This window comes from Bison bison, unplaced genomic scaffold, assembly GCF_000754665.1.
Source record: "Bison bison bison isolate TAMUID 2011002044 unplaced genomic scaffold, Bison_UMD1.0 scf7180017864388, whole genome shotgun sequence".
In the NCBI taxonomy this organism is placed as follows: domain Eukaryota; kingdom Metazoa; phylum Chordata; class Mammalia; order Artiodactyla; family Bovidae; genus Bison; species Bison bison.
The window spans coordinates 4,248,085-4,268,458 of NW_011494960.1; the positions used below are offsets into that span (position 1 = coordinate 4,248,085).

At 47.8% G+C, this 20,374-nt stretch overlaps 1 protein-coding gene across 1 annotated transcript in view; it reads right to left on the reverse strand.

Annotated features, from left to right (window-relative positions):
• Positions 1-1,793: 1,793 nt before the first annotated feature.
• Positions 1,794-20,374, reverse strand: part of SLC6A5 (solute carrier family 6 (neurotransmitter transporter), member 5) — a 51,650-nt gene continuing 33,069 nt past the window's right edge. Inside the window, exons 11-16 of the mRNA XM_010858472.1 lie at positions 17,031-17,143; positions 16,153-16,284; positions 15,077-15,176; positions 8,727-8,827; positions 4,432-4,599; positions 1,794-1,949 (exon numbers count right to left, since the gene is read on the reverse strand). Coding sequence (XP_010856774.1) covers positions 1,794-1,949; positions 4,432-4,599; positions 8,727-8,827; positions 15,077-15,176; positions 16,153-16,284; positions 17,031-17,143 — 770 coding nt within the window. The remainder of the gene's footprint in view (positions 1,950-4,431; positions 4,600-8,726; positions 8,828-15,076; positions 15,177-16,152; positions 16,285-17,030; positions 17,144-20,374) is intronic.

The window sequence follows — 20,374 nt, forward strand, 5'->3', positions numbered from 1 at the left end:
TAAACACGCCTTGAAAACAGAAGCGATGAAAAACCTAGAGTTCGAAACCCATCTGCATTTCCTTTTTTGAAAGTTTCCACAGACTACTCTTCAAAACCTGAAGTTCACATGGCAAGTGACAATGATATCTGCCCCAGAAAAGAAAGAGCTCAGTAAGATGAGCTGAGTTTTTTTTTTCTTTAACAAATGAAATTATTTTTTAAAAAGTATTACTTTAAGGTCTGTTGTTGGGTTTCGTTACTGTTGAAAAGATGAAAATGTCACATCAATATACAAGATTAGAACTGAAAACTTTGCCTGAGACCCTGTAATATGAAGACAAACAAATAAGAAAATGATTGCAATGGTCTCCCCTAAGGAAACAATTTAAAGTTTAGATATTATTACTAGAAGGGGGGGAAAAAAAGACTATACTACACTATACTCACCATCTCTACAGTGATTCATAAGATATTTATAAGGACAGAAAACACCATTACAAGTACACACTATATGAACACTTACCACATTTTAAAAATCTCATATATGCATGTTCAGGATACAAGAAGATAATAGAGGCTACAGCTTCACCAATCTCTGTAGACATATGATCCGCTCTCATTAGAGTCTGATTATGAGTACTGTGAATTGGGAACTCTTCAAATGGTATCAGCTAAGTGTAGTCTTAAAATCAATAGCTCTAATTGGCTCACTTGCTACTTACCTAACCTGCATGTATCAGAAACTTCTGTACCTGCAGTGACCTAAAAAGTGCAGTGAGTATTATGGTTGCTTTCTCTTCAACTCTCTACTTCTTTGATTCAATGGCTACAATTGGCATTGACTGTGCGTGAAAAAGTGAAGAGTAAAAACTGAGATATTATCTGTCTTTCGAGAGTTTGTGTCTGATATATATAACACATAGACAGAACCAGGGCAAGTCTCAGTTTCCCAGAGGCTGAGAGACAAAGTAACTACAGCTCGTAGAAAGACATCTGGAAGAGAAGACATACGGGACGGTGCCACTGGACCATGGTGCTCGACTTATGGAGAAACCAGAAGGGCACTCGGGTATGAACGTATGATATCGGGCACAAATAATATGAAGCAGAGGTAGAGGAAAGGACCCAAAGAATTCACAACCATGGTCATTAAAAAAAAAAACCAACTGAGGGAATAGAGCCGACTCTTCATTGAGGTTCTCAGCTTGCAGAGAGAAAGCATGTGAGTCCTTGGCGTACGTGAGATAGTTGGTCCAAATGATGGAAACAGAGCCCCAGTCAATGGAAATGGGAACTTCATCACCTTGGGGGTGTCTGAATCCACCAGCCTCATCTTACTTGCAAACATTTTCTGACCACTGCCAACCCTCCAAAGACACCCTGTCCTGAACTTTGTGGGTCTGAACGAAACCACGACATGGCTCAGATGAGTGCAAACCAACCGTCTGGTTATCCTGCATCAGCCTGACTGGCCCCACTGGTGACAATCACAGGGGATGCTTCTCTACTGACCAACTCACAAACACCTACGTGTGACTTCACTGGGAGGCGCTCCCCTCGTGGATTCGAGCCTGTGAGGTAAACCCCACTGGAAGCTGACAGCGTGGACACGGGCAAACCAAGCTCCGTCCAGCTCTTGGCTGCAGCATGCAACACTATGTCCTACTTTTCTAAGTCATCGCTCTCATGCACGGGTATGAACCGAGACGTGGGGAGAAGGAAGACAAAAAATGGGAAAACAGCTGGGGAAAGCATCCGGGAAAGGCAGAGAGGAGAAAGACAATCAAGTCTGGGCCATCCCATGCCATCAGACTAGCACTGGGTGCCTAGTTCCAGATCCTTCACTGGCAGTTTGAGTCCCAGCGAAGAGGTCCCCAAGGGGTCGATCATGTTCTTGTAACGCTCCCCACGGTGCTGAGCTAAGAAGGGACCCCAGTCCGGCTGCGGCGAGCACACCAACTTCAGCCTCTGCAAAGAAGCCAAAGACACACAGAGTCACAGAAGCAAAGCACCCTTTTCCCCAGACACCACTCACCCACCCGCAAACTGCATGTGACCGCATTTGCCAGAACACCTCGTGGAACCAAGAGGTCCTCAACCAGGAGAAGCAGTTAGGAAGACCAGCCCCATTAATGAACAAGGCCAGGAATGTGTTACAGAGGAAACTTAGTTTAGTTCACCTGAAATTATTCACATTACCCTGCAAGCAATATTACAGTTGCTCAGGGTTTGCTGTGCACAAGATTAATAGAAGATAAAGAGCCCAGATTCTAATTATACATTTTTTCCCTCCAAATGGAGAGGATCCACAAGCTGCTCTCTCTACTGCCAAACACAGTCTGCAAAGGACATGTACTCAATTACTTTGTTCTAGTCTCAACAGTGAGTTGTTACATCAAAATAATTGGATTTTATTTAGCATATTTCCCAAAAGTATATAAATGGCCAGGAAAAAAAAAAAACCTCAACCCCAAAGATACACTGCCAAGAGTGAGCAAAGATTTTAATTATCTGTTGACAAAAATATACACTTCTGACTTGGTTCAAAAGTGTGGGTTCTTGCAGGCGAGCTAAAAACAATGGGAATGTCTCTTATCCTTCAACTGATGTTTCAGGTAAAACATAATTTGACCGGAACATTTTCTAGAATAAGGAAAAAGAAGGCAGATTTCTGACTACATCAGAGGGAACAATGATGTGTTTATTACCTATTAAAAAGAAGCTGCTTCTTATAGCTGTTAGTTTAATCTCCCCCGTAATCATCAGTTTGCAACCTTTGTGTCCCAAATTAACCATAATAAATTTATATTGCCAGCTCATCAATTTAGAGGATTTCAGCCTAAGACAAGAGTAGCAGAGGCTAACACAGCTTCTGTTCAGAAGGAAGGAGGTTACTGGGTCAGGGAGTGGGCGTCCGTCTAAGGCTAGAGCAAGCCATCCTTGGCGGGGAGGGGACTGTGTCAATGCACCTTAAGGAGACAACAGGCAGAATTGCCTGAGGATGGAACCTGGACCACTGCTTCAGTAAGAAGACTCCTGCATCTCTCTGCCAACTCTGCCTCCATCTTTAGTCCAAGAAAAACAAAGCCTACCTCCTCATCACCTGCCCATTCATGTAGCCCATTCACTCATGTGCTCTCTTCCCATCTGCTGTTCCCCTTCTGAACCCATGTGAGATGCTCCAGGGCGCTCTCTTCCTCAATCTGGCTGATGGAGAGCAAGCCCCACGCAGCTGTTCCTCACTACCCGCATCTGCACATGTGTTTCTTCACCTCGTTCTCATCCAGTGCCTCTCAGGCTTGAATTCGCATCAGAATCACCTGGGGGCTTGTTAAACTATGGCCACCAGAGTCCCACATCCCCAAGATTCTGGTTCAGCGAAGCAAAGTTGAAGCCTGATTATTTGCATTTCCAGGAAGCTCCCAGGCTTCCCTGGTAGCTCAGATGGTAAAGAATCTGCCTGCAACATGGGAGACCTGAGTTCAATCCCTGGGACGGGAAGATCGGCTGAAGAAGGGAATGGCAACCCACTCCTGTAATCTTGCATGGAGAATTCCACGGACAGAGGAGCCTACATACAGTCCATGGCGTCACAAAGAGTCAGACGTGACTGAGGGACTAACACCTGCACTTCTACTTTCAAGCCCCCAGGTGGTGCTGGTCCTTGGGCCAGGCCCTGAGTAGCACCGATCTGGTCCGAACCAGCAGCCCGCTGGACCTCCAAGACAAGGCAGCACTGATCGCTTCCTAGCACGTCTGAGCACTTGATTTCTCAGGAATAACAAAAGCCTGACCACACTTCACCGGTGGCTCAGCAAGTGGCTGTCCCCTTACCATCCTCTCTGGAGTGAGGTAGGGAGTTTTTTGCATGAGGAATGGGAAATGAGTCCAGCAAGGGACTAAGTAAGATAGGCATCACCTCATACCAGCCTTGCCCCGGACCTTTCATTACGTTCTACGGGGATGTTACATTCTGCGTGACACGTTAATCAGCTTGGATCCCTCGGCTAAGCCTAGTGATTTTAAATGTAACTGGTAATAGGTGTTTGGAGGGGGAGGTGCCTCCGACAGACAGAAACATCAGGAAAGGGGCGATCTACTGTGTGGTTAACAACCAAACACTGGGATTTAAACTCTGGGTGAGGGGAGAGGAGGAGGGAGCTCACGGAGAGAGAAGACAACCTGATCACTTATTCTTCGGAGCCGTCACTGCTCTGCGGAAGAACACAATAACAGCTCGGCCTGCAGATTGGCGGAGCCCCTCCATTCGAGGAATAACACATAATAAAAACAGGTTTAATAGAAACGATAGCAACTGTAACCACTTAATCACCCAGTCTCCCGCTAGAGTAAGTTTACCAAATCTTCTGTTTTGTTTTTTTTAAAGCACAGAGCTCTCAGAGCTTCTCCCCTGGGAGGGAACGGCAGGCGTAGGAGCTGATACAATTACCTCAATAAATCTGCCAGGAGCCAGATGCATTTTTATCACAAACATAATCGGGATCCAGATAACGGAGCAGGCAAGCATGAGCCATCCGAGCACCATGGACCAGTTAGGGTAGCGGTAAGAGCCATAGGTCATGGGCTCCCACTGGTAGAAGCTGAAGCAAAGGATAAACTGGGAAGCAAAGAGAAACGCACATGTTACGGTGGGGATGTGAGTAAGCCCTCAACAGTCACGTGTCAGACCCCTGCCATGAGCTGACTGCTATTATCTCATATTCCCCCCGTGATGATCCTGTAAAGGAAGTATTATTACTACATTTTCCAAGCAAAAGAACTGGATTTCAGAGATGAACTGACACGCACTGAGGTGCTGAAGCTGTACTTGCCATCACAAGTACAAAAATTAAAAATTCAGCGATGCATGTGGGTGTCTATACACTCAGAGGGGCTGAGAGGATGAATTTAAAGGAGGTACACCAGGGTGACTGAGGGGTGGACGTGGGAGAGGGGATGGTGAGTGTTTTTAAGGAGCTGTCTCTGCTTTCTATAACTGATAATCAAGCCTGAGTTATAAGGGGAAAATCCGCTAGGTTAATGTGAAAAACTAATTGAATCTACTCTGCTTTCACCTTGAATGGGGAAAGGGCCATCTCCAGGAGCTGCCTCTACAGCTGGCTAAGTGGTCCGCGAGCAGTGGCTGAGCAGGAAGTTTGGTGCTATAATCAGCGGTGGGACAAAGAGGGGCGGCCCCACCCCCCTAAAATGACATAAGGTGGATGGGCCTTGCCACCAAACAGCGAGCTGGGGACGGGCTAATCTCAGCTCTACCACTAACTAGCCGAGGGACCCCTGTGTCTCAGACTTCTCTGCTATAAAACAGATCCATTTTACACAGGGTGGACAACACAGCGGTTTTCTGGAAACAGTCTGCTATTTACTCAGGGGACCCCTCTCCCTTTTTTGTTGTTGGTTTTTTCAAAAAATGTTTGTTTATCTGGCTGAGCTGGGTCCTAGCTGTGTCTCGTGAGATCTTTAGTTGCAGCAAGTGAACTCTGAGTTGCAGCATATGGGATCTAGTTCCCAGGCCAGGGATCAAACCCCGGCCCCCTTCATTGGGAGCATGGAGTCTTAGCCACTGGACCACCAGGGAAGGACCGCCCCCTCCACTTTTAAGAGAGGTCATGATGCATTTTCAGCCCTTGATGCCCCCTCACCACGCACTTTGGCAGACAACAGTGATGAGAAACCTCTGAAAACTTGGTTAGAGCAGCTGCAAAGGAAGAGATATGTTGGGAAAACGAGGCACCAGGAAACACAGAAGAGGGGTCCTCATGGCTGTGTTGGGGGAGGGAGCACTGCTCTCAGGAAATGGAGTGCTCCCCTGTTTTCAACCCACCTTCGGCAGCCTCCGCCTAGAACAATGCACCCGCCTACTTCCTCACTCCTCCTCACCTCTCTTGTTCTATCTTAAGCAGTAAAAGAATTGCCTAAAAATGATTGGGGGGGATTACGTCAGGAAAGATAATACGTGGAAGTATTCTGGAAAAGTGGGAAGCATTATACAAATGTAAGGCATCTTTATGATTGCTGCAAAGCCCAGGCTGCCGGGGCAAGTGATTATTCCAATGCAACAGTAATTCAATATATGGATTCAAAGCAGCAAGAGCCTGAAGACAATGGTTGAAGATACTGCTCCTATAAGAGATATATCTACTCTAGGCCCCCTTTAGAACATTTGCCCCTAGAGTTATAAGCTTTATTAACAAGTCTGTTGGAAATAGGGCTTAATGTAATTATGGTAAGTTGCTCCATTTCATTTACTATATAAATAGCAATACCTCTGCTTATGTGTGCCTAAGTCAGTAACATGTTCTGCCTATGTATACAATAATTGCATGCAGAATATTTATAGCTCTATAAATTCATGAAGGCACATATAAAAATGATCAATTTTTATTTCAGGGGTTTTGAAGTCATTGAAACCCATAATCTCAGCTCAGTCTAGTCTCCTACAAGATAACCATGTTACGGAAGGGCAAATGGCCAAAGAGGAAGCGTTAGGCTTGCTCCTCTGATACCATTTCCTGTTACACAGGTATCAGATCAAATTTATCTGTGTAAACTTGCTCTTGCCATCGATTTCACCCTGCCAAATCAGCTTTGATAAAACCCTGCTCTCAGATGAACCTGGCCATGAGAAAGGATAATTTAGCCATGGAGCCAGGTCCACCTGACATTCAGCTGATGGCAGCAGAAGGTGATGCCAATGATGGAACTGACCACTTCTTCTTGTCTCTAGCTCCCAAACACAGAAGGAGGATTTGGCGGAAAATATTTTCTGGGACCTTGCCACAGGCTTCTGTGGAGAGTTTTATAATGGAAACTGAGTAAAGCACAGCCCAGTTGAGACACTTTCTCAAAAAACACAGCCAGTCCCCATTATCCCTTTTCTCTGAAATTCTGCTCCTAAAGATTGGGATGATTGTAATCCAGAATTGGCCAAACTCCACTTGGAGATGAAACCAACTAGGCTTTCAGAAATATATTTCAAGTGTGTTAGACAGGTATTATCTTGAAGCCTAGATAGCCTTGGATTCAATTCTTATTCTGCCCCCTGCAAGCTCTGTGGCCTCAGGCAAGCTCCTCAGTCTCTCCAAGCCTCAGCACAGGCATCTGTAAAGTGAGGAAAGAATCACCCAGCAAGCAGGGAGGTCGGGAGCTTAAAAGACAATGTTCCTAAAGAGGCTGCCTGATGCTAGAGCCCCACAAGTCCTCGTGTTGATTATCACTATGTGATACGTTTCTGCAGACTAGAGTAAGGTTCTTTGAAGCTTAATCTGTTCTAAGACAGGAAGCAAAGGTCGAAAGAATCTGGGACAGATTCTAACTTTGATTTCACCCAAGAATAAAACGTGTGTAGTAGTAACAGGAGGATCTGGCGAAGCTCAGCAGAGATCGGGAAAACAGCAGAGGCGGACCCAGCAGAGGGGGAGGGGGGCGGGGGCGGGGGCGTCTCCTGTTTCCTCGGTAGATGGCTAAAAACGTCGGCCCTGAATTCAAGAAACTGAAAAATCTATCTTAATCCTTTTCAACTCTCATGTCCCCGGTCTGGTGGGACTTCTCAGACAAACCGCAGCCTCTGATAGGTGATATCAGATACAGATGTGCACACAGATGTGGCTTCTAAATAATGTCTCCTGTCAATGCCGAGGGAGGGAAATACTGAATGTTTTTTCTGTCTAAACTTCTTTTTCCGAAAGAAATGGAGATGTTTTGATTAAAACTCACTTTGTGCCAGTTTTGGGGGTGATTTTTGTTTTTTGGGGGGTTTTTTGGTTTTTTTTTTTAAGGAAAATATCTGTTTTCTTTACTGTTTAGCTGTCATGTTCCTTTAAAGAAGCTGTTACGGAGCAGCGAAACAAGGGTCTTAATCTGGTTTCTAGTGCCACCTTCTGGGATCAGCAGGAACTTCAGCCAGCTTCCTGCAGCCTTTGACCACAAGCCAGGGAGGAAGAAAGACAATGTCTCTTGTCAATTACTGTGCTTAGAGAGTGGATGGAGGCAAAGCCAGAAGCTAAGCCACAATAAAGGAGCAGGTGACAGGATGTGCATGTGAGTCCCTATGCAGATTTACTGGTATAGGAAGGGCTCTGATCTTTAAGAAGATGAATGTCAGATGATCTTAAAATGTCATCATCACACTTGAGGATGATAAGATAATCCTCAAAAGCAATAAAAATGAACAATAAAAGTCTAACTTCTGCTATACATATTAGATGTATAGTGGCTGTGTTGAGCAGTGTTTAAAAGTTCTAGAGACAGACTGCCTGGGTTGAAACCTAGGCTGTTATTACAATTCATAATTCTACAATCCTAGGCAAGTCGCATAAGCTCTGGGTAACAGCTTCCTCCTCTGTAAAATGGAGATAATTATACTACTAACCCCACAGAACTCCTGTAGGGGAGAGATGAGATGGTACGTAAAAAACACTGTGCACAAAGAGTGGACCGTGGTTAGCATGCGGGAACTGTGATCACACGAGGCAGACTGATACAGTGGGAAATGTTCCCGAGGGATGCTCCAAACCAAGCATGAGTCCTAGCTCTGCCCTCCACCCTCCATCAGCCTTGCACCTTTGGGCAGAGTGCTTCACCTCTTTGAGTTTCAGTTCCCTCAGCTGAAAGACAGGAATAATATCCATCCTACCAGCTCCCCAGGCTCATCTGTATGTAGGCACACATGAAGCATCACATATGCATGCAAGGGGCTGCTGGCACGATAAAGCATGCAGTCCTTACAGTTAAAATGGTCGGAGTCACAAAGGCCCAGCAGACTTTCCAGAAAATGTTTGGCTGGAATCCAATCATCATCTCGATGTCTTCACAGAACCTTTGCAAGCCTGCAAAGAGATAAACAGAGATGGAACATGAGGTGCAGTGGCAGGGGGTGAGATGGGGCAGGGGACTGCAGGAGCGCCCCTCACTCGCGTGTCATTGGCTGGGATGGCCCCCTCTTGCTGTCAACATGACCCCTATTATGTAGGAAACCATCAGACAAGTGACTCACTGCTGGGAAGATGAAGGCAAATGGAATGTTTAAATAGATGGCAAACACTCTCTGCAGTGAAGTTCAACGTGAGATGTCACCCCACGGGGCCAGCTAGGAAGCTCCATCCCAGCCTAACCCAGGCATCTCCACGCTGCCACAATCTGACACAGTCACCTGTGTGGCTGTTTTCGCAGGTGGGTTCATGGGTTCAGCAACCAAGTCTGGCAAACCCAACTACAATCATGATCAATAAGCACAGTGTCTGATGAAAGCCTTGGGATTTCAAAGGAGACTCACTGTATGTTGCTTTTTATCCCCCACCCTCCCAAGGATGGGCTTCCCTGGTGGCTCAGCTGGTAAAGAATCCACCCACAATGCGGGAGACCTGGGTTTGATCCCTGGGTTGGGAAGATCCCCTGTATAATGGAATGGCTACCCACTCCAGTATTCTGGCCTGGAAAATTCCATGGACTGTATAGTCCATGGGGTCACAAAGAGTCAGACACAACTGAGGGACCTGCACTTACTCCCAAGGGTACTCTTCCATGAGTCAATTTATCTCTGCTCCATGGAAGATGATAAGGGCAGGCAAGAAGCAGTGTGACTTCCACATGGCTATCACCCACTTTGTTGAAACTCAAAGGATTGTGGTCTTCTTGGTCACTGATCAACATAACTATGTAAAGTAAAAAGCAGACGAGAGTTTTTCTCGGGGCCCCAAACAACCAGCATCCACTCTTTGAAAAGAAAAGCCACAGAGAATTTTTGAGGAGGAAGCAGTTTCTTGTATTGTTTCCTGAGCTCACCAGAAGCGAGGCTGTCTCAGAACTGGGGGGTTTCCATGCTGAAGAGATGTGAAAGGGCCCTGAGTCTGAGCCCCTTCACAGTCGGCAGTTCCGACTGGCAGCCCCAAATAATGGGCCACCGCAGGCAAGAACTGCACACTTGGAGCAGCTCTCTGACCATCGTCGGGTTTGCTTGTGTCTCGTTTCCCGTCATCAACTCCTTCAATGACTGGCCTCTGGACGCTAGACCCTCTGGACGTAAGTGAGGGTTAGAACCAAAAAAGAGATGAGAGTTAAAGATGAGGACCTCAGGTGACCCTATTTGCAGGGCAGAATAGAGACGCAGACATAGAGAACAGAAGTGAGAAGAAGGGGTGGGATGAATGGAGAGCGTAGCGGTGAAACGCACACATCGCCACGTGTGAAACGGTCGAGGTTCACTGTGTGAACAACGAGCTCAGCCTGGTGCCCTGTGACAGCCTGGAGGGGTGGGTGGGGATGGGGACACATGTGTCCCTATGGCTGACTCACGTTGCTATATGGCAGAAACCAACACAACATTGTAAAGCAATTATCCTCCAATTAAAAATAATTAAAAAAAAAAGATAAGGACCTCAGAAACCCACGTGAAATCCTAAAAGTGGGACTCAGTTCTTCAAAACAGAAAAGACTCTAAAATCTTCTGTTTTCGGTATCAACCCTGTTAGCAGACCCTTCTTCTCCATTAAACCATTCTCCAAGGAGGTGGTGGTGTGCAGCTTGCCTAGGGAAACTGATGTGGTCAAGGTTAGACTGAGGAAGACGCACAGAGACAGCCTCCTAGGGGTGGGAGGAGACGTGCTCAGGTTCCCCCAGAGGGGACGGAGAGCTGGGTCCAGACTGCAGGAGTGGGTGGACGGTGGGTGCCCAGTTTCAGCAGGAGGCAGTTCGATGCCCAGGAGCAGCCCCGGAACTGAGCGAGATGACTTGGTTCCAGAGTTAGCACAAGCCCTGGAAAGTCAGCTTCCTCCCTTCCTGTGATGGCTTTGGACGCCTGCTCCAACAGGCTCCACTTCAGGTCCTGTGATGGATCAGCCTGATCTGCCAGCGTGGCCCGGCAGATGCTGCCCAAGGGCACCAGTGGGAGCTGCCAGGCAAGCCTCCTGCCTCTTGCTCATCCCTGAGTCAGGCTCTCCAATCCCTCCATCCCCTATCCGTTCTGGTCCCCACCCAGCACAGCCCACCCGCACCCTGACTCACGCCCAAGCCCCCACCAAAGTCCCTTACTGAGTCAGTGGCTAGGCCTTTGTTCCTATGGCTTCCTCTGCCTGCTCTATCCTTCCCACTTGTCCAAGTCCCTCATCAAGGCTAACGCTAGAGGAACTGATCTTGGAGCCAGGAGCTTGTGCATAGAGATCTGCCTGCTGCATGACCTTGAACCTGGAAGGGTAAGAGAGCTGCAAAGGGATCAGAGCAACAGCTTCTCCCTGAGCTAGCAGAAAAACAGCAGGAAATAAAAACAGCGGTGAACTCATAGCTACTGTTTTAGACTCAGACACGCAGACCTGGTGCCCAGAAAGGGGCTACCACAAGCTCCATATAACCAACCAATCCTGAACTGTTAGTCAAGGACCCGCCTCACCAACCAATCACTTTTGCCCGCGCAGCTTTGTGGCCTTTGTCTTCATGAACCACACCCTTGCCTTTGGTCTGAGAATGGTCTTCCAGGGACTGCTGTCCCTGTGGTGTGGCCTGGTGCTGAGAAGGATGACACCCCTGGATTAACGCTCTGACACCCCTGGATTAATGGTCTCCTGTTGCCATCTTGAACAATTTTTAACATGGGGTTCCAGATTTTCATTTTGCCCTCGGTCTCACAAATTAGGTCTCCGGCCCTGTGTGGACCTCCAATTATTCTCTTACAGTTAATGTGATGTTTCGGCTGCATCCTTTGGAGCCAAAATCCTTTGTGTGGGCTTAGATTTTCCCTGCCTTGGTTAGCAGTAAGCTCAACATTAAGCCTCAGTCCTTGTTTTCATTTACGTCCTTTTTCTTGTGAAATGCCATCTTCTCAAGTCCTTTTCTGGTCAGTCTGGCCCTCCTTTATCTCTGGGCAGCCTTAGGGCTCCCAGCCAGGTAGGAGTCATTGCCTGCTGGAACTAACATCCCTCACAAGCACGGAGAGAAAGACAGAGTGCGCGTGGGATGTAAAACAGGTCACTGACCGATGTGGAAGGAAACAGATCAAGACGACAGAGCACATTGTGATTTGCGGGAAACGCACAGTGGAGAGCCAAGCAGATTACCAGGCACGAGGGCTCTGTGGCAGCAGGTTAATGCCATGGTTTCTTCATCAAGGAACTCCCTGTATTGGCTCTCAGCAGAGTACAAATCACTTTTACAAAGCGACTCTTTTAGGTAAAAGTCTGTTAAAGAGATTGTTCCTACACCAAACTTGGGGAGTTGCACTTTTCTAGCTACCACAAATCCGGATATTGGCCTTTGAAGAGCATTGCTTTGAGAGCCTGAATCAGCTCTTTTGTTCTAAAGATAAAACTTGAAAGTTGTACCCAATGTATTTTAAATGTTTGAATGGCAACCTCTAGAATCTAGACTCTAGAGATCATTAGAACCGAGAAGAAAATACAAATCTCTGCAATTTGTCTGCTTCTTTTTCAGATTCAGCAGCCAGGATGGAAGGGGACCAAATCAGTCAGGTTCATTTCCTTTCTTCATGGCTTCATGTTGAACTTCCTCACACTAACCTGCATTTGTTTGGGGGCTCATCATCTCAATCAAGAATCTACTGTCATCTGGAGCATACATTATATGTTTGTGCAAGCTTTTCCTTTCACTTCTGACAATGATGCTAGCTTCAAATATTTCTTCTAAGATTCCCTTCTTAGAATTCCCTCCAGGTCCAAATCAGAGGATCACACCCACATGTGACAATACAGGAGTCAAGTTCAACCTGAGCTTAGCACAGAGTCCACCTAGTCCTGGGAGTTGGCTCAGCACCAGCCTTCTAGAGCCCAACTAATTGTCTGGGTGATCCCCCTAGGGAAAAAAGCACTCGGGATTTACTTTTTCCTTCGGAACCAAAAAATCTACTGGCAGATTTATATGAGGGCTGGGAGAGAGATATTTAAGTCCTAAAAACAGAAATATTCAAAGGTTTCTGTTTTAACGGATGCTTGTAAACCACACTGAACAACCCTGTTTTATTGGAAACAATCATGCAAATGTGCCTTTTGTGGGCAATATCAGGGAGGCTACAGACAGAGGAGGAGATCAACGAGATGGCTACCTACACGTGGACCGGTGCCACAATGAAGTGCCTTCCTGACTTTGCCAACAGACCATCTGGCGACTTCAGCTTATGTGTGGACCCACAAGGGCTCAAGTTTCCAAAAGAGAGCCCCAGAGGCCTCTCCACAGTAACGCCTTTGGTATCTGGGCAAAAAGTTAGGATTCACTGTGGCAGACTGGCCAGGTTTCAGCCACTCTCTGCTCAGGTAGGAAGCTCTTTGAAGCCTTAGCCTAAATGCGAGTCTTCAATCACAGCGTCACTGCAGGCCTGAGGCTGTCGCATCAGCCCAAAGTGCTGGCAGTTTGGCCTCTGATGCCATCAGGACAGCTGGCATGCCTGCCCGCTTCTCTGGCCAGAAGCTAAACTCTCTCTGCAGTGGGGATGTAAGCTCCAGCTGAGATAAATTCTTCTTCTGCCAATGCCCAACAATGACTGCAGTATTTTCCTGTTTCTAGGGCACCCAGTTTTTACTTGAGAGGTTTCCTTTTTATATCTTGACTGCCCATCGCCCTCCATTTTAATGTATTTTTCAGTAAAGCAAGAAGTTGCTGAAGCCCTGATGGGCAAGAGGTTAACCATTACATTAAAGGCAAAAGGCTCTTAAGCACATCCCTGCATCCAAGTGATACCCTGCCTTTCCTTTCACCATCTCGTTTTGGTCTTGAAATACAGATGGGTCTTCTGACTTGGCATTTTTCCTCTATAGTAAATACCTCCTGGTATTTACTATAGAGGCCTTATCTATATTAGGGATCTCCCTGTGAGGCACAAGGACGTCAGCACCGCCTTGAACCCCATAGGACTGGCTTGTGCTGACTGGTGGTACACAGGAGGGGCTCAAGAGGTCACCCCATGAGACTCAACCCCACCCCCCAGCCAAGCACAAACACCTCTCCAGGAAGGGCAAAGATGGCATCTGCTGATTTTTCCTATTCTTCTTGAGAATGGCCCCACTGATTATAGGATGCTCGCTGCTATGGTGATGCTGCTGCTGCTGCTGCTAAGTCGCTTCAGTCGTGTCTGACTCTGTGTGACCCCATAGACGGCAGCCCACCGGGCTCTGTTGTCCCTGGGATTCTCCAGGCTAGAGCACTGGAGTGGGTTGCCATTTCCTTCTCCAATGCATGAAAGTGAAAGGTGAAAGTGAAGTCGCTCAGTTGTTTCCGACTCTTAGAGACCCCATGGACTGCAGCCTACCAGGCTCCTCTGTCCATGGGATTTTCCAGGCAAGAGTACTAGAGTGGGGTGCCATTGATAGGAAGGGTTAATTTATAAGGGAATTGGAAGTTTCTTCCTGGGAAAATCTGGGGTTGAGATCTTGCATCACAGGCTCCCATGACGCTAATAGTCTCCTAAGGATCTATGATGGGGCTTTCCTGGTGGTTCAGACGGTAAGGAATCTACCTGTAACTCAGGAGACCCGGGTTCAGTCCCTGGGTCAGGAAGATCCCCTGGAGAAGGAAATGGCAATCCACTCTAGTATTCTTACCAGGAAAATTCTATGGAGAGAGGAGCCTGATGGGCTACAGTCCACGGGATTGCAAAGAGTCGGACACAACTGAGCAACTAACACACACACACACACACACACACACACACACAAGGCTCTGTGAGGTTCTCTTTTCTCACTATAGTATCAGGAGACCACCAGAGAAGCTACTCCTCACCTCAAGCTGCGTGAAGACTACAGCTACCAAGACCCTGAAATACTTTCACAGGAGCAAAGCAGTCTCCCTCTTCCTGACAGGCGTCTTCCCCCCTAGTCTGGCCACCACCCACGGGCATTAAAGGTTCACTTGTCAAGCGCATGTCCCAGTCCTAGCAGTTTCTGGTAACAAAGTTTCACCATCGGTCATCTTTTAGATCCAAGTGATTGAGGCAAGTTTGGAAATAAAGGTGCAGCTCTGTTTCCTAAACAGCTGCAATGAAGCCCTTGCCTTGTCTTCTTAAATAGGAGAAACCTGCTAGCCATGGACGCCTCAGTGACACTGTTTGGCCTCAGCATCCGTCTCAGTGGTTCCCTTACCGTACACATAGGAGATCCCCACGAGCTCAAAGATGGCGATGATGACGAGGGCATAGGAGGCGGCGTATGTGTCCACAAGCTGAAACATGTAAATTCCACCCTGGCAGGGAAGAGAGACAAGCAACGTCAGTGGGCCTGGATCCAGGCTGTGACCCACTTCCAGCAGCCAGTCCTTGCAGCCTGAGCAGGGTCTTGTGCCAACAGGAGTTGAAGGATCCCCTCTCCCCTGGAGAGGAGCAACTTAACTCTGGTCAAGTAAGCCAGAGGCCTTGATGTGTTAACAAAGCAGTCCCTTGAGAGACTCCCAAGCTCATCAACAGCACAAGCCCAGAAAAGTGATTTAACATCTGACTCTTAAAAGGCAGAGGTCAAACATTCGAAGATGTAAATGGGAAAGTAGCCAAACTGCATCATTTTTGCTTTAAGCAACAGATGGCCATTTCTACCCACACACCTGCATGTGACTGATCTCCATAAGACCTTCAGGTGTCAATGGGCAGTCCTCACACATCTGTCAATGGGCAGTCTTCATACATCCCCCTGCATCTTTACCTCACTCTTACATGAGGTTTAGAGACCATCTCCTTTCAATCCATCATTTTACAAATGAAGAAACTAATACCCAAAGTGGTGACTTGCTCAAGGTCAGAGAGACAGCAAAAGCAATATACACACACATCAGGTGAGCAAATACTCATTTTACCAGACACTCAGAACCAGAAGAAACTCCAATGACTATAGATATTGTATATTACAAGTAATCAAGTGGAAATGTCTCTGGTCAGTCAAGTTGGATTTCCATGTATTTCATTTTCTTCAAGTAGGACACACCTGTCTCGTTGGCTCAAGAAGGCTACGTCTCAATTATGAAGATGCTAGAAGTATCATTAGTAGCCAAGGTGACATATTTCCCTCTGCGGTCAGAATCTGTAATGGACTGGTGCCATCTACTTGGAAATGGCAGTGGTTTGGCTGTTATTCTAAGGTCTGAGAGTTAAGAGTAAAGAGACGGAAAAGCCATCAGCCCCACCCACAACCTGCCCCCATCCAAAGCCTGTGCCCAGCAGGCGTCTTACCTGAGTGATCATTGGGAAGCCCATGATGAAGAAACAAACACAGCAGCCCAGAGTAAAGACCGGTTTGTGAGTGCGCAGGTACTTGGGGAACTCGTCCGAGATGGAGGTCACAATGGTCTCGATGGTGGCAAACTGGAATGATGCCGGAGAAGGGATGCCTGTGACACTGCCCAGCCCCACAGGCTCAAAAAAGTCCTCTGTGTCTCCCACCAGGCAAAGTGGTGTTTGTATGAAGATTGGTCTTTGGGGTTGGTTTCCCTTGATGAGTCTAAAGGATCTTGCTGGGGTCCAACCCACAAGGTCAGCAAGGGGAATCTAAGCAGGATGTGAACCTGAGAGCTATGTCTCCAGCCCCCAGAGACTGCGCTCACAGCCATCCGCTAGGACACGTTAAGCGTCACTTTGTATTCATGAGATGTAAATTCCTCTCCTCCCGTTTACAGCGCATTTGATCTTGCACTTGAGGAAAAAGCCCTCCTTGCACCCAACTACTAAACTCTGAGCACCTGTCGGCATGATTTGTAGTAGTCTCAGCCCCGCAGCAATTTCCCTAAAATTGACTTCGCATTATTCTCCCCTATCCGGCCCCACAGAACTTGCTTTGGCAAAAGGACACCAAAGCAGGAAGAACATAAGTACAACTTGCAAGGAAAAAAGGAAAGAGGGAGAGAGAACAGGTCCTGTGCACCGCCACCTAAGTCACCCACAAATGCAAGGCTGTCCCGAGCTTTGGCCAGGTGCCTCACCATCCCTACACATCGCTTCAGGAAACGCTGAGATAATACTACACCCAAACCCTGCCCCGGGCTGGATTAGAGCGCCCCAGGAGAGGGGTCTTCAGAAGGAGGACTGGAGCAGACGTCAAAGGGGACACTCACCATAGTGTCAAGTCCAAGAGTGAGGAGCATCAGGAAGAAGATGATGGCCCAGAAGGGAGACAGGGGCAGCCTGGTTAAGGCCTCTGGGTAAACCACAAATGCAATACCTGGCCCTGGAAAGAGCAAGACAGATGACCGCAGGCAGGTCCAGCTCCAAGACCCCTCTTCCCGGAAGCCCACAGGGTCCATGGCAGTCCTGAGTCGTTTACAAGACAAGCTGCTCCTTCTGCGTCCTATATTTTTACTCCTCTTCATCCGTTTCCCCATTTAGACCTCAAACTAATTGAAGGGAAGGACCGGAGGAATTAGGTACACATCTCAGGAAACTCATAGGAGAGGCTCAGAAACAGTGGCAAAGCAGAGACTCAGGGCCAGCCCAACACTACGGCCAGGCTGTGCCCCATGCAAATAAACACAAAAACCTCCGTGTCTATATTAATGGGTTGAGGAAGGATGTACTATTATCCTCTAGAACAGTGGAGATTTTGCTTCCCAGAGCATATATGGCAATGTCTAAAAACATTTTTATTCTCATAACCAGGATTTTTGATTCTCATAACCAGGGTGTCTTGGAGGATGATTACTGGGGTCTGGTGTATAGAGAGGCCAGATGCTGCTAAACATCCTTCAATGCACAGCCCCCACAGCAAAGATTTATCCAACCCAAAGGTCAAGCGTGATGAGATCCAGAAACCCTGCTATCAGGGTTAAACATTCCCAGAACGACATCATTTCCCCCTTTTGCTACCCTTCTTCTTAGTCACTCCTCCAGGCAAAGCCATTTACACAAAAGGTGAATCGTCTAATGCTTATCGGATCTTGCCCCACAAAGGCTTGGTAAACATGGGGCTGTATCAGTCCACAGGTAATTAGGTGGGGATGAGGGAAACACAAGAGTTGAGAGGGTTTGGTCTCTAATGCCTAGACAGTTCAGGGCCCAAATTCAGACTCCATGACTTGCTAACTGTGCAGCCCTAGAGAAGTTAATTTATTGCTATAAGCCTCAATCTTGCCTATCTGTAAAATGGGGATAACAACAGTTCTTCATAATAGGATAGTCATGACGAACAAACGAGGAAGTGCAGGGAAAGCACTGAGGCCAGTGCCTCACACGTCATCAACACTCTCAGAATATTAGCTCTTCTTAGGAGCAGACAAGAAACATGGAAATTAGCAGCTCTGATCTGGGTCTTCCCAAGAATATCGTGTGTGGTCTTGATAGAGGATGTCTGAGCTGCGTTTTTCTCTGCTAACATAAAACCCTACCAGCCATTCCTACCTGCCTCGTGGCCTCACTGGGAAGATGGTAAAAGACGCAGCAGTTGTGAATTTCCCTGTAAGTAGAAACCTACATGATAATGGGCAGAGACCAGGGAATGTTGGGGTAATCCACAGCCAGGGCACGTCTAGAAACCAGAAATCGCAGCACCTGGAGTTTTTATAACTCAATCATAACAGCCCTTTTTTAAACTGGAATTTATCAGGTTGTTAGCTCCTAATGTTGCCTAGGGCTTTGGGTATTTAAAATATAAAGCCTGGAATGCCTAAGATACCCTCACCTGATACATTTATTGAACAGACGGTAGAAACAGCCTCTGAAGACTCCCTGAGTGAACCATAAAAGAAAACTCAATATTAAACTACAGTTCAAAATTGGTCCCAAATGCAGCACACCAAGGAAGCCAGTTCAGTGCCCTGAACACCAAGGAAGCCAGTTCAGTTTAGGCTCATAAAGTGGACAAGAAGGTCTTAAAATGGCCAGGAGGACCTCGGCTGATTGCTTTAACAGGATTCCGGCTATTTGGACATTACTGCTTTTTCAGGGTGGAGAAGGATTTCCAAATATCTGGCCTGTTTCTATTTCGGTGGCCTCCCTACAGTACACAGGGTAAAGGCATCATGTTCAGAAAACTCCGTTTATCCAAGATGGCTAGCAAGCGGATTTTTTAAATACATGTTTATAATATTTTGCAGAGTCCGGGAAGTGGGACTGCCTGAGCCACGGCGGAGTTTTCCCTGGGTGAGGCCGATGTATCTGACAGAGGCTGAGTCCTGCCACTTTCAGCAAAGCCCAGGAGCTGGAGGGCAGCCTCCCCTGCCCCGGGGACCAGGAGACTCACTCTGCCTCTTTCTAGCTGCAGGACTTTAGATAAAACTTGGGTAAGACTCTGGACATACCTCAGTTTCCTTATCCATACAATGGGGATAAATAATAGTGCCTACCCTCAGGGATAGGGCTTCCCTTGTGGCTCAGCTGATAAAGAATCCACCTGCAATGTGGGAGACCTGGGTTCGATCCCTGGGTTGGGAAGATCCCTGGGAGAAGGGAACGGCTACCCACTCCAGTATTCTGGCCTGAAGAATTCCATGGACTGTATGGTCCATGGGGGTCGCAGAGTCGGACGCGACTGAGCGACTTTCACTTCACTCACCCTCAGGGAATCTCTGTAACATTAAGTGTACTGATACTAGTGAAGGGCTCAGAATAATGGTCTGTGCTTACTGAGTTCTCTCCACAGCCAGGCACTATTCTGAGCCCTCCACTCAGGGCTCTTCCCGTGAAAGGGGCCCAAAGGGGCTCGGCAGGCCAGCGACTCGGCCAGGGCCCCAGAGACCTACAGTGACAGCCTCCTTGGTCCTAGAGAGCCGCTGCAGACAGAACCAGGGGCTCTGGAGCCAGCGTGGCCTGCAGCCCACGGGGAGTGCTCACTCTGCTGGTTTCCTACCACCCATGCATGCGTTCTCAGAGGAGGCAGCGCTGAGCCCTGCGCCTTTGGAAGCACTGGCTTCCAGGTGACAGACAGATGGTGGGACGGTCCCTTCATCTCGATCAGCAGGGTCTCTGTACTATGAGGGGGCGAGGGAGCCAGGGCAGCACTTCCCAGTGGCCTGGTTACCTGGGAGTTACCACGCAGGCCCCGGAAATCTACATGCACTGTGTGTTCCCCTGCTGTGTCTAATCCAGTCCTGTTGCAGGGGGGTCAGCATCTTGGTAGGGCCCTGGGTAGGATTCTGACAGTGAGTCAGCACTCCCCAGGTAGCCGTGAAGATGGCTGGGAGATGCCTCTAACAGGCTGACTTCCCAGGAAGCTGCTTTTTTGAAGTCGATGCCTGAGAAGACCATGCCCCCTTCCCTGTGCCCATCGTAAGAGCAGAAGATGGCCTGGTCTCATACCAATCCACCCTCAGTCACCCTCAGTCTGATACAGCCAAGATTTGAGGTAGTGACTTTGCTGCTGCTGCTGCTAAGTCGCCTCAGTCGTATCTGACTCTGTGCGACCCCACAGACGGAAGCCCACCAGGCTCCTCTGTCCCTGGGATTCTCCAGGCAAGAACACTGGCTG